General features: G+C 41.9%; 1 protein-coding gene and 1 pseudogene across 4 annotated transcripts in view; one reads left to right on the forward strand and one right to left on the reverse strand.

The window, feature by feature from the left end:
• Positions 1-3,250: 3,250 nt before the first annotated feature.
• Positions 3,251-14,837, reverse strand: part of RTTN (rotatin) — a gene marked incomplete at its 5' end in the record, with an annotated part of 141,732 nt that continues 130,145 nt past the window's right edge. For all 3 annotated transcript variants that reach the window (XM_079717941.1, XM_079717940.1, XM_079717939.1), the window contains 4 exons: positions 3,251-3,488; positions 4,541-4,610; positions 5,703-5,806; positions 11,608-11,875. In XM_079717941.1, coding sequence (XP_079574067.1) covers positions 3,403-3,488; positions 4,541-4,610; positions 5,703-5,806; positions 11,608-11,875 — 528 coding nt within the window. In that variant the 3' untranslated portion in view covers positions 3,251-3,402. The remainder of the gene's footprint in view (positions 3,489-4,540; positions 4,611-5,702; positions 5,807-11,607; positions 11,876-14,837) is intronic.
• LOC307062225 (40S ribosomal protein S3a-like) lies at positions 9,266-9,922 on the forward strand (annotated as a pseudogene). The gene has a single exon. The product of its transcript is annotated as a 40S ribosomal protein S3a-like (transcript).

Raw genomic sequence — 14,837 nt, forward strand, 5'->3', positions numbered from 1 at the left:
TTTACAAGGTGGGTATACTTATCCCCAGTGACAGTGGAAGCTATGGCCTGGAGGCTGTCCCAGGTCCCTGCAGCTGTGCAGGGTGAGGCCAGGGCTGGCCCCAGGTCCATATGACTCCAGAGCCCTATGCCCTTAACCACTTGGCCACGTTCCCCGAAAGAACTGTGGGCACACCTCGTACGGCAGGAACAGGAATGCCGATCATTATTCTTACTCATCAATCTGCCAAGTTTGAGAAACATCGTGGGTCAAGCAGCAGATCTCAGGAAATGGTGGGTAGACAAGGTGCAGCCACAAGACTAATGATGGAAAACATACTCATCATCTGTAGTAATTTAACACTACAAAGGAAAATCGGTGACCTGCTGTTAAACGGTCAAATTCTATTTTTCACTCCATTATTTACAGAATACCAAAGAAAAGTACTTCCAGTTATTCACTTCTGAAAGCAATTTTAGGAAGAGTGGGGAAAGGCTCCAACTAGGTCAGCTAATTATTCTACTTGTTTCCTCTGTTTTCAAAACCAGGGGCTGCCTCGCCCCCGACTGCTCAAGGCCCTAAATACAGACACCTCAGGATCAATGTCTGCCTGCCCTGGTTAACACGGCACAGTCTTCGAGCTCATTCTCAGCACAGACACACACTAACACAACCAACCAAAGAGGCCAGGAAATGGGAAATCTGCAGACCGCAAGGCATGAATTAGTTCCCTACACCTGCTTTCTGGACCTCTGCCTAAACTAGGGATGTGTGAAAGAACACTTGACTAGCATTCCAAAGACCCAGATTCAAGTTCTGATTTCCTCACTAAGTAATCAAGTGGTGTGAAGCCAGTTTCATGTTCTAGGCAGTTTTCTGTAAAGTCAGGGGATTAATCAGTGCTTCTCCAATTGTGGTGAGCGTAAAGATCACCTGGCAAGTTTGCTAACAATTCTAGACACAGGCCTAAGACTATGCTTCAGTGGGCCCAGGAATCTGCATTTCAACAAGCATCCTGGGGGATTCTGATGCCGGTGGGTCCCCAAGGTAGTACCATGGCAGTTGCTGAAACAGTGGCCGGTCACCTCAAGGGTCTTCTGCTTAGCAGCTTCTGCACTGGTTGGCTGGACACAATCTGAAGAGACACAGATGGGCGGGTGGGCCACCACAGCCCTGGAACACCATATGCCCCTGGGGTTCACACCCAGGACATGTTCTCCTGAAGCCACGACCTCTCTCCCTCTTTCCAGGGCCCCTGGGATTCAGCAGGTAACATCCCTGCTGGGTTACAAATCCCCCTGTAGTACTACCTTGAACTGCTAGGGAACATAATCAATTACAATTCTCTCCGATTCCAAAGGCATGAGGCAAAACAATCTCTGACATGTGAATCAATCAATCAATGAACCATAAAGGAAGTGATCATTTCCCTGAGAGATCCCAGTTTTGTAGAAAAATGTAAGTTATCCATAAGATCCAAACACAAAGACAGGTATTTCAATGAGAAAAAAAGGCAGCAGAGCACAGTGGTTAAAACCCTGAGGCCTGGGCTTCCCTGGCGGCGCAGTGGTTGAGAGTCCGCCTGCCGATGCAGAGGACACGGGTTCGTGCCCCGGTCCGGGAAGATCCCACATGTCGCGGAGCAGCTGGGCCCGTAAGCCATGGCCGCTGAGCCTGCACGTCCGGAGCCTGTGCTCCGCAACGGGAGAGGCCACAACAGTGAGAGGCCCGCGTACCGCAAAACAAAAACAAAAACACCCTGAGGCCTGTCAGCAGTTATCCTTGGTTCCAACCTCAACTTCCCTATTCATCACCCACAAACGGATCACCTAGCCACTGCATTCACTCACCTCTAACACAGGTACAACGGTAGTATTTTAGAGAAAGATTGAATAATAAACGTTCGGAGAATAGTGCCTATGACATAGAAAGAGCTCTTTAAATGGAAGTTACAGAGAAATCTGTTCTATCATTCATCAATGAGGGCTTAAAGGTGATACCAAGAAAATGACATAGAATATAAGAAACCAGGAAAAAAGAAATAATTCCTAAGATTCCTGCTCTTAGAATTTTTCAGAATATTGGCATGTCCATTGCTTCAAATTAATTTGGGCTATCCAGAAACTGCTGAACTTCCTAGACCTATTTTTCAGATCTCAAACGAATAACTTTCAGAAACTACAAATTTATCTGCTTCTATTTCAGCATTTAACACATACTTTGTCCCCATGCTTCTAGCGTGAATAACATCCCATGGTTTATTTTATTAATGATAGCAATTTGCTAACAGTACTTAATAAACAAGGTCTTTTTCCTTTTTCTTATTAACCATAGTTTAATCAGAAAGTTTTTTCCTAAATAATGAGTGTGTATATATGTGTGTGGTGTATGTGTATGTATATGCAGGACCTTAGTTCCCCGATGAGGGACTGAACCTGGGCCACAGCAGTGAAAGCACCAAGTCCTAACCACTGGACCACCAGGGAACTCCCAATCTTAAGTTCTGAGTTCAGAACTACATGTTAGTTAAGAGTTATGTGAGGATGCCTCGACAGAGTTGTTCCTGCTAGATTTTTCACATTCCTGTTCTTCATGATGTTCTGAGCTGAGACAGAATTTGAACCCAGGCCACGGTACATGACCATAAACACTATTTCTTCCTTTTTTATTACACAACATTTCAGAGGTTGAAAGGTGAAAATAATAAAATATAACACATTTATAAATCATATGGAAAGGAATTACTATCACTAAAAATTGCAAAAAGAAGCTACTCACAAAATTATACACGTTTACTACAAATATTCCTTCACTGATGTGTATGCTTTGAAAAATAAGGATTTGTACTGATGAGCCAAATTTCACGTAAAAATTTTTTTAAAAAAGGAAATCAGGGCTTCCCTGGTGGCGCAGTGGTTGAGAGTCCGCCTGCCGATGCAGGGGACATGGGTTCGTGCCCCGGTCTGGGAAGATCCCACGTGCCGCGGAGCGGCTGGGCCCGTGAGCCATGGCCGCTGGGCCTGTGCGTCCGGAGCCTGTGCTCCGCAACGGGAGAGGCCACAACAGTGAGAGGCCCACATAACGCAAAAAAAAAAAAAAAAAAAAAAAAAAAGGAAATCAGAACACAATGTCTTCTTTCCATTCCTAAAATTTATATTCATGAGACTGATAAAAGCCTGTAAGCAGCAATTATTAGTCAATTTTCAGTTGCTAAAAGTATTTTATTTTATTAAATAACTGATAAATAGGATTTTTACAAAACACATTGCATAGAAAAAAAGATGTTTGTGTTCCCAGAACTCTCTATGCCCTTTGATGCAGAGGCTTAGCACGTCTTCAGGGACAGGTCTACACACAACTTGCTTCAAGGTTGGCTCACCTGTCCGGTGGCCGCTGGCTTCGGGGCAAAGCATCTCAGAGCGCTCACGAAGAGTTAAGTTGCTGCACAAGGTTTTCAAGACATTTCAAATAATAGGCATTTAGAGGGGTTTCTTCTGAGTTTAAGAAAGCTGAGATAGAAAAATTAGAGCACAGAAGAGCAATTTATTAAACTTTAGCACTTCACTAACAGTAGACACACACACAAACACACGTGAATAGGATTATCTGTGACAAAGTTCTATTCCAATTCTTAAGCACTAGCGTTATAAGAATATTTTTAAATTTAATATTTAAAATATTAAACATTTTAAAAATTAAGAAGTTATGGAATTTATTTTTAATTACTGGTTTAGCCACAGAGTATAAACAAAAAACAATACACCTCCATAATGGACACTATTACCTATGATCCCAAATGAATGCCTTGCTCTTTTCACGTACCACCCCTCCTACCACATAAATTCAAACATTCACTGCCTCTAGAAACTCATGGTCATAGCTAGAAACAAACCGAAGCGGGGGGGGAACCCCCAAACCAAACCACTTACAAAAAATTACACTATAAAAACACAAATTAATAGCCAACAGACACAGAACAGTACAGGAAAGACACAGTTCAGTATCTTAGCAGAAAGAAGGTTTAGAGAATAATGCTCATTGCAAACTGGTATCACTTAAAATGAAAAATGCACTTTGAGAGGAAAACCCTGCCTCATATCATGATCACATCACAGGACCGAGTGGATGCTAGGGCAATGGGATCTATTCTTGGAAGACTGTAATTCAACTCCCTGACATTAGACCAACATTTTCTGTTCAAGGTCAGTTCTAATTGGGCCTAGTTCTTATCACGTAAGAACACAATTTAGCACAGTGGTAGCCACCAGCAAAAGGAAATTTGATACAAAAAAATGAGTTGGAGAAAGATCACTGACATGTCAAGAAAATACTGTATCTCAATCATTCATCTATTAGATCATTTTATTATTTTAAAAAATGTTACAATGAAAAACATGGACCAAATATTGGCACACTTTACAATGCTTCAACATAAAAGCTCCTCAAACATCAGTGTAGAAAACTGCCATTTTGCTGTGAACTGTCCAAATATATCATTAATCAGAGAATTCAGTGAACAGCTTCCAAGTTTAACTATAGTCTCTTTAATAATACAACTTACTTTTCTTTGCTGTGGAATATGCTTCATCCACTCTTCTTTTTATTGATGGATTTTTCAAAGTTGTTTTTGCCTAGGATAATACAGAGCAATCCATCAATTAGATTCATTCCCATGTGTTTAAGAATCAGGATAGCACAATACTAAGTCTGCGCTTGTTGACTACGGTATTAAACAGAATACTACAGAAGATAATAATGTAGCTGGAGATTCCACACCACTCCACCCCACTGTGCCAGCGCCCACATCCTTCCCTGACTTGATTTTTACTCTACTGTCCCATGTCCTTCCTTTTCCCCCTTTTCCCTCTTTTCCCTCTTCTCCCCTGATCTCAATTTGCTATTTTAAACTATGCCATCTCAGTTTCAGTATTTCATTATTTCCTCAAACCTCAGATTTCAGATCAAGGATACACAATACTAGCAGTCGGTCAGTTGGTCAACAAGTATTTACTGAGCGATTCCAAAGTGCATAACCCTGTGCTGAGCCCTGGGGGTACAGGGGTGACAGTGACAAGAGCAGCCTCTGTCCTCACGAGCGCTGACACCAGCCAGTGTGCACCAGGGACGGCCAGCTGCGTGAGCACCATTTGGGGATGGCCATCTATCCTAACACTGTCACCTGGCCACTACTCAGCCACTAGGTACACACAGGTATTTCTCTCAGGAGTGAGATGTCTGCAATCAAAGAGAAGACCAGAGGCCAGAGAGAGCAGGTGCAAGTCCCACCTGCTGGCTGTTCCCCTGGGGCCGGCCCTGTGTCACAGCCTTACAAGGACTGAGCTGACTTCAAAGTTCAGTGATGAGGTGTCCTAGAGAAAGGCGAATCTCGCAACTGGATAAAACTTCATTGTTCGGCCTAACTTCAAGATGAGTTTTTCCTTGACGTGTCTTTTAGAAGAAACAGTTCATACTAGCATTGTACCAATATGACAAATCAAGTTATATTAACAGGGAGAATTCACTCAAGAGAGAAACACTTGGAACTGAGACACCTCCTATTGAAATGATTACATGAAAGATTTTGACAGATAGTTTACTAATGGTTTGAATGCACAAAGGCAACACTATCTTTGACTTTGATTTTTTCCTTGCTGACGGTCCTCTGACGTCCCAAGAGCCTTGGTGTTTGCCCCCTAGGGACAACAACGATGTTAAAAACTGACCTTTTGGTAATTGTGAATCAGAGCCCAAAGCGCAGCTGCTCCAATCCTCTGAGCATTTTGATTCTCACTTTCCAGACAGGCAGCTAGCACACTAATGACTTTTTCTAATAATAAGCACATTAAAAAAAAAAAAAAGTTCAGTCCCAGACAATACATTGTATTCATATCTTAGACTGGTCAGATAACCCCTTTTTACCCACCAAACAAATACAAAGTTGGCAAAAGCAATCTTTTATAACATGTGGTATGTGGGAGAACCACCTGGAAACAAATTGTTTTCACAGCAGGCACAGGGAAGCCACGGCCGCTTAACTTTTTCGGCCCTAATTCAACAAAGGCACATTCATTTAAAGACAACGATAAAGCAGAAGTAAGCCACTACACAATGAGTTTATCAATGAGCTGTTCAATCATATCTCACATTTTCACATACAGGAAAATAGGACTTGCTTTTATGATAAATTATAAAGACATTGTACAAACATATCAATAGCATGGGCTACTATATAAAACAATAATCAAGAAATACCATATTAGTTAAGCCTTTTAAAAAAGGACTAAACATTTCAAAGGCATGTTTGTGTGTGTGTGTGAGAGAGAGGAAAATGTTATTTAAAGGCATAACAACACACAAGATACACCCCCTCTGTGCAAAGCTGGCCAGAGTATGAAAGACTTACAAATTATCTGCAGCAGCCTACTCATTTTAAAGTAGAGATGTCTAGTCCCAAGGAGATCGTCCAAGTGTTTCAGAACAATACATGAACCTATTTTACTACTTAACTGTATATATCATTAAATTCTATCAAAGTATTTTCCTTCTAAAATGTGTGATTTTAAAAACATGTTGCATTCTTAGGGGTGAAACACTTGTTATTGGGAACTCTCTCTATGCATTATCCCCACCTCAATGAATGCACCTAATGAAACTGTAACCTAGCTGAGGGCAGAGTCTGTGTGTCTGCTCACTGGTGAATATTCACACTGCAAGTTTACTGTAGAGGCTCAATAAATACTAGTTGGATGAAAGATTCCATAACTAAAGCAAACAAAAATGATTTTAAGTTATCTTATTTAGCATTTTAAAAGAAATTTTAAGAAATTTAAAATCTTTTACAGAAAAAAAAAAAAAAAGCAGCTCCATAAAGTGAACTCTGTGCAGCGGAGGGACAGACAGCGTGGAAGTGAGGTGTGGGTGCTGCAACTTTCTGCCGACTACCCCCTCCTGCCTCACCACCTGCTCTGCACTCCCCGCCACCTCTGTATCATAACCTACCCAGACCCAGCCTATATACAACGGTTACCTGATGCAATTCATCATGTGAAGTGATGGGTGGCAGCTGGTACTCTTAGGGACCATCATCAAATGGGAGGGTGATTTCTGTGTTCTCCAACTGAGTATCATCCAGGGATGTTTCCATACTTTTTATCAGACACTCAGAACATATAACCCATGATCTAAATAAGTTTATATAACTCCTTCAACCAGTTACTATCTCTTAAAATTTTTAATAAAGTACTGTATAGGTACTGTATAATGTATAGGTCACTTAATGTAGTGTCCCCTCTGATAATGCAAGTAGATCAATTTTTTTAAAAAACACATTTTATTGTGAAATATAACATGTATACAAAAAAGCATGTAAAACATTTTTAGGTTTAACAAATAGGTATGAACTGAACTCGCACAGAAACATAGAAATAACCTCGAGAACAGATGTGGATTTATTTTTATTTATCTGCTTGGAATTATCTGAGTCTCCTGAATCTATGGATTAGTGACTGACGAAAACAGTTCTTAAAATGTTTAGCTGTCATCGCTTACATTTCCTCTCTTCTCCTCTCCTTTGAGGACTTCAATTAAACATGCAATTAGACTGTCCCAATGTATCTGCTATGTCACTTACCTTTTTTTTTAAAACCCTATATTCTTTTAATCCTTTCTCATCTTTTTTAGCTATCTGTGCTGCATTCTGGGTATTGTTTTTCTGATCTATCTTCTAATGCCTAAATTTTCTCCTTCACTGCACCTAACTTGCTGCCAGACATTTATACTGAGTTTTTAATTTTGGCTATTGAAGTTCTAGAATAGTCCTAATAGCACTTCCTACAATGATGGAAATCTTTATATGTATGTGGTCTAATAAGATAGCCAACAGCAACATGTAGCTAGTGTGACTAACAAACTGAATATCTTAATTTACATTTAAACACCTATAAGTGGCCAACTGATTATCATACCCAACAGTGAAGCTCTGCTTGGTTCTTTTTCCAAATCTTTCAATTTTCAGTTTCCTATTCCCAGCAAATACTTTCAAGTTTGTCATTTATTTATCTAAATATTGTATAAATAAAGTCATTTCAAATCTGTGTTTTATAATTCCAACATCTGAAATCTAGGCAGATAAGTTGGTATTTTTCCCCCTGCTGTTTCTCACTCATGCTGCCATTTTTCCTGACAAGCTTGGTCATCTTTAACTGTATACTGGCTGATGCTTTTGAAAAATTATTTGTGGAGGTTCCCTGAGGCCCAGTACAAACGTGTCCTCCACCCATCAGAAGGCAGTTTGCTTCTGCTCAGCCCCCAGCGGCACTGTCAGTCGAGGATCAGCTCCAGCCAAGGTCATGGGCCACTTGTCTATGTGTGTCTGGGGTGCAGAGCTGTGAGGGGCAGTCTGTGGTGCCCATTCTCACACTTGTTTTTCTTTTCTTTCTAGTCGCCTGCATGAGGTTCGGGGCACCAATTTAATTCTGATTCATCCTTTTCTAAGAGGTTAGTTCTTTGGGATTCCAGCTCAATACCTGCAGGATGGTCCATAAGACTCCAGAGATTCCTGGTGTCTGTCCACTCTCCTCTTGGCACTCCTGGACAAAAGTCCAAGCACACAAAGCTGGCAAATGTCCTGGGAGCTAAAGAGCCTTCTACAAACTTCTTACCTCTCTGGGCACAGACTTTCAATCAAAATTGGCCTGTAAGTTTCCCACTATGTTTTCAGTTCTTTGATTTTTTAAGGTGAATTTTAATACATTTTATCTAGCATGTTTTTGTTGTTTTCAGAGAGGAGACCTATCCTGACATGACCAGACACAAGGAGTACTCTGGATCTGTTTAAACAGCAAAGTCAAGCCCCACTGCCCACTCTACTCCTGGCCATCTAAACTGGATGTTTGGGTGCTACTATCAGAGTTACACAGCCTTGCTGGGGAGATTTCCAAGCTGCCTGACCCTGCCAAGCATTCCCTCTGGATCCCCAAGTGGAGACGGAGGCAGTGCCTGCGATACATCCATGTAGAAGCGGCACAGTTGCTGCTTCCTACCCTGCCTTGAAGGCCCCTGATCTCACATCTGTGGGGCTGGGGAAAGCTCCTTCTTTAAGCTAATGAAGGAGAGAGCACATTGCTGATACAAGGAAATGTTTAAAAATAAATCCTGAGTGATCCAGCCTTTTGGCTCTCTGAGCAGCACCCTGGCAGTCAGCAATAACAAGCATCTTACGAAAGGCAGCAAAAAGGGAGCCAAGAAGAAAGTGGTTGACCAATTTTCTAAGAAAGATTGGTATGATGTGAAAGTACCAGCTATGTTCAATATAAGAAATATTGGGAAAACACTGGTCACAAGAACTCAAGGAACCAAAATCACATCTGATGGCCTCAAGGGTCTTGTGTTTGAAGTAAGCCCTGTTGATCTGCAGAATGATGAAGTTGTATTTAGAAAATTCAAGCTAATTACTGAGGATGTTTAGGGAAAAAACTGCCTGACTAATTTCCATGGCATGGATCTTACGCATGACAAAATGTGCTCCATGGTCAAAAAATGGCAGACCATGATGAAGCTCACGTCGATGTCAAGACTACCGATGGTTATTGCTTCTGTGTGGGTTTTACTAAAAAATGTAACAATCAGATTCGGGAAGACCTCTTATGCCCAGCACCAGCAAGTCCCCCAGATCCAGAAGAAGATGATGGAAATCATGACCAGAGAGGAGCAGACAAATGACTTGAAAGAGGTGGTCAATAAACTGATTCCAGACAGCACTGGAAAAGACAAAGAAAAGGTCCATGATGTTTTTGTTAGAAAAGTAAAAATGCTGAAGAAGCCCAAGTTTGAACTGGGAAAACTCACGGAGCTACAGGGTGAAGGTAGTAGTCCTGGAAAAGCTATTGGGGATGAGACAGGTGCTAAAGTTGAACGAGCTAATGGATATGAGCCACCAGTCTAAATACCTGTTTAAAATTCGGACTTTTAATGGTGACAAATAAAATATCTTATTTGTGAAAAAAAAAAAACAAAACCCTGAGTGATCCAGAAATGCAGACTTTTCCTTCAGCTCCCTAAAGCCTGACCTTTTCCCAACTCTCTCAATAATAAAATTGCAGTTAGCAGTCCCCAAAGAAAAAACTTATTCTGAGAAAGGTGAATGCTAACAGGTGATGGCAGGAAGAGGAACAGACGCCTCACACGGGCCGTCTCACTGCCCTCGGAGGTAGGGCCCTAACGTCACCCTCATTTCACAAACATAAGGACTGAGGGAGACACAGTGAAGGTGGATGGAAACCTGGAAACAAGCCGCTGGAGCCCCCTCCCCCATGGCGGCCACACAGAGTCAGCAGAGGGGCCACGGGAGAGGAGATCATCGTTCATTCAGGTAAGTTAAAGGCTGGCTGAGCTTCTAAAACCTTCCCCTGCATTTCTAGCAATTCAATAATTATTATCAGAAAAATAGAATCATGACTATACACAACAGAATGTAAGCAGAATCCTTTCCACTTGGAAAACTCCGTGTTTCATAGAAAAACACCTCTAAGAAAGTTTAAGTGAAAAACATGAATGGAAAGAGAACTAATACATCTGGAGCATCTACCATGTACCACAAACAGTGCCAGGCAGTTTCTGTGTTAACAACTGATTTCTACCGAAGTCAAGAAAGGAGGGACCATTTTCTAGATGAAGAAGGGGGACCCAGAGAAGCTGCCCCAGGCGACGCTGCGGGAGCACACGAGGGCCTGGCAGCCGGCACCAGGTACGTGGGAGTCTAGAGCCCACCTCTCTTCTTTTCATGATAACGCGCCTCCTCATAAAACTTGAAATTCACACACGCCTCACAGAAACAGCACATGGCTGCACAAACAGATGTTTCCATTTCGCTCCTTCTGTTCCAAAATTTTTCTGAATCCTCACTGATCCTCGCCTCCATCTGTCCTGAGATCAGAGAATGGAGTCGCTGTGAAGCTACTGTCACCATGTGCTCTTGGGTCCTGAACTCCGCTGCCTGCTCAGTGTGGCTCTCCAGCTCACACACCCACTGGGCGCCCACTAGTGACGGGCGCGAGTCTAGCTGCTCCAGAGAAACGTGAACAAGAGGCAGAAACCTCTTGACTTTTAAGAGCTTATGTTCCAGTGCAGGCAGACGAGGAACACGCAGGTATACACTGAAAACACAGTGCAGCAGCTGGTGGTAGTGCTACGGAGAAACGTACAACAGGGGAAGGGGCAGGGGTGAGAGCGCGGGGAGGCAGGAGGAAGAGGTGGGGTCGCCACGCGGACAGGCTGGTCTGGGCAGGCTCCACGGACAGGGCAGCACCCGCTCGAAGGCGTGCAGGAGTCAGAGGACCAGGACAAGGGACGGGAGGAGGGAGGTAAGGCCCAGGCCCACCTCGGTACCACCTCCTGGATCCAGCCTGGCCGTCGTGCAGTGACTTGTTAACCCAGGAGACTCAGCAGCATCTCAGGGGTGGGAATCACGCCCGATTCGATTCGTCCCTACAGCTGCGGCCTCCCACGGTGCCTTGAACGTGGTGCGTGATGCATAAGCACCTGGCACATTATTTATAAACTATTCTGTGTTTTCACCTGAATAACCACACGTATAAATGGATGCATGTGGTGTACAGGCAGAATACTCACCATTAGCCAGGATCTTGGGCTTATTGGCAGGGTTGAAGCAAATGTTATGAAAAATAAGAAGAGGTAAAGAAGGGCTGCTCTTATGCTTGAATCTGCTCATCTCTGTAAGTAAGTCTAAACAGCCATCGAGCCTCAGGATCATTTGCTGCCCATCTTCTCCAAGTGATATATTCAGGAGTAACTTCAACCAAAGAACGGTCAGATTACTGAGATGTTTATTTCCTCCTTTTGGCAATGTTAGAGACAGAAAGTTCTGTAAGAAGTTACTCTGTGGATAAATAGAGAGAATATTATTTTCCTCTTGAGTCTTTTCATTGTTTTCCTAGTCCCTCAGAGATCAAGTACTAGCATTCTGCTCCTCTTTTCCCCAACTTTAATTTCTCCTTCCTCCCAATACCTTCCAAATAGTCCATCTATACTGTTTCCAGGTATAATAAGTGAAAAGGTTAAGGAGAACAAAATAGTGCTCAAATTTTAATTCTTACTAATCCTTTCCTGATGATGGATAAAGTAACTAGTCAACTCTTAGTTATTTAGGATTGATCATTCAGTTTGGGGATTATTTCAGGCTTCTTGAGTTTTCTCTTTATGTCTGCCTTCTGGCAATTTTGCTACTCATTTAAAGCTATCCTACAGGAAAGAAAAAGAAACAAAACCTCAGTCAGTCTTGGACACCAGTTAACAACTCTGGTAGTACCAAGGACAAGTGATTTTTTAAAAAAATCTGTGAGTACATCTTGTATTCACTTTACCCCAGCTGCTCATCATTACAGATGATTTCTCGTGGCTACATGTCATTCTTGTAAACTTATAGATGAGAAAGCTCCATTACTTAACTGTAAGAGTTATTTCAACCTCCAAATAAAACCCCTTCTATAAAACCACACCAAACCCTGAACTATGTGAAAGACAATAACTTATTGCCTAGAATAATTTGTATGCAAACAAGGAAAGAAAGCATAAAAGTATTAGATCAAGAAGAAGCCCAGGACAGCATGGGAACCACAGGCATTTGGATCAGGGTTTAGAAATACAATCGCTTAACTTTCACAACTCTCCAGAATAGCTCATCTTTCTTCCCATTTAACAATCTATTCTGGCTTATTTCTTGGGTTCCCTACACCTAAATCAAAATTTTGGCTTGAATCTATAAAATAAATTCTGCACTTTTACATAAAAGGACCGAGCACAAGAACGAAACGAGCTACAGAAGCATTAGCAACACCACCCAAGCAACAAGTGCACTGCAGAACTGCATCCCACTCCGCCCTGCCCTTGCCACCACTCACACCTCTTCCCACCTCTCAGCCCAAATTAGTGCTTTTTAGATTCATCCCTTGTCTTTCCCATTCAGCTAGATTCTGCCATGATCTTGGAGATCTGGAGTTGACAACAGTGATAAAATATATGATAGTACTTTAAATTGTAAATATGCTCTGGGCAGTCCTTCTTTTTGCTGGGCCTAAAGACGTTTTTAGACGATTTCCTGCACTGGGTAGAATGCAAAGAAATATGCCATGGTAGAGAGAAAACAGATGATTTTAGAATTTTAGTTGTACAATAGCATTAGCTACATTTTCTAATAACTACAGATGAGTTACGGGAGGTGTAGCTGGAATTGTCCAGGGCTCTTCATAACAATGAGCAGAGGAAGGCTCGGAGGATTCCTAATTAGAGCAGAGGAAAACTAACCTGACTGATCTGCACCTGAAATGGAAATCTGATGAAATGGAGTCCGATCACACTTATATCAGAATACGCTTAAGGGGACTTCCCTGGTGGCACAGTGCATAGGACTCTGCACTCCCAACGCAGGGGGCCCGGGTTCGATCCCTGGTCAGGGAACTAGATCCCGCATGCATGCCGCAACTAAGGAGCCTGCCTGCCACCACTAAGAGCCGGCGCAACCAAATAAATAAAAATTTTTTTTTTATAAAAAAGGAGAAAAACAAAATATGCTTAAGTACCTTACCAAAATCATAGACTGGGGGTTGAAATATCTTAGAGATCATTTTGTTTAACCTAAAATTTTTTTGAATGAAGAAACTGAAGCTTAAAAAGAATAAGCATCAGCTCAGTCACACATCAGATCCAAGATTAGCATTTATATTCCACTTGGGAATTCCTACTTTGCTTCCTACCAGTGTGCTCTCCATAATGAAGTGGCAGAAAGCACTGTCTCCCCCCCCAACAAAATCCAGTTCCGGATGACTTCACACACACACACATACACACACACACAGCAAATATCCAGCCATGTGCTGGCAAATAAACAGCTGAGGTGAGAGTAGTAGGTCCCTGATGTGCATGGCGTGAATATTCCCACCATGGCTGATTTCAAGATACCACCAAGATGTCAGCTGGCTTGCAAAATTCCTGAAAATTAACAAAAACACTCATGAACCAGCGTGAGTTAGCTCCAACATAGCACTGAGAAGATCTTTGTTTAGTAAGACTGCTATTTATTTAGAGACTGCATTCAAAGTGTGTTTTTTTTTTGGAGGGGGTGGTGGCTGGGGAGATGACACAATAGAGGAAAAGGAGACTCAATTCTTAGGAATGTGGTCAACTTTCGCAATTTACCTTGGCATTCATGCAAATGAAAGGGAAGCATTCAAATTACTATGTACTAGTAAGTTACAGATAATCTGATCATATTCAAACTTTAAGGGGTCTTCCAAATTAGGGATCCTGTTTATACACACCTAAATACAGCCTAAGGGAACATATGTATTGGGTTTGCTTAAGCCAACCATCCCTCTTAAAGCGCCCAAGTTGAAACCAGCGGCGGGAAGTCACGTTCTGGCACAAGAGTCTCAGGGATTGAAAAGTCACCTGTGTGCCATAAAGAAGTTAGGTCTAACTTGGGGAGGGGTCGTGATTTCATAAACCGCTTGACAATGTAAATTGAACTAGAACTGTTATGCTCAATTTGGTCTGTTTAAAGACCAATATATCACTTTTATGATCTCAAAATAAATGTAACACAGCTGTCTTTCTAAAACCATCATCTTTGAGATAGAGAAAATACAGTCCAAAAGCTAAGAAGACAAACTAAAAGGGAATGGTGTGATCATATTCTAGTTTCTGTCACTTTCCATGTATCATCTATCAACAGGCTTTAAACAAAGTGAACCTCCTGATCCTTTTACAATCCTTTAAAATAAAATGCCTTAAAATCATAATAATTAATCCTAGAAACTGAGTTCTAGACTTGTCACACATGTCCT

The sequence above is a fragment of the Hyperoodon ampullatus genome (genome assembly GCF_949752795.1).
Source record: "Hyperoodon ampullatus genome assembly, chromosome: 13".
NCBI lineage: Eukaryota > Metazoa > Chordata > Mammalia > Artiodactyla > Ziphiidae > Hyperoodon > Hyperoodon ampullatus.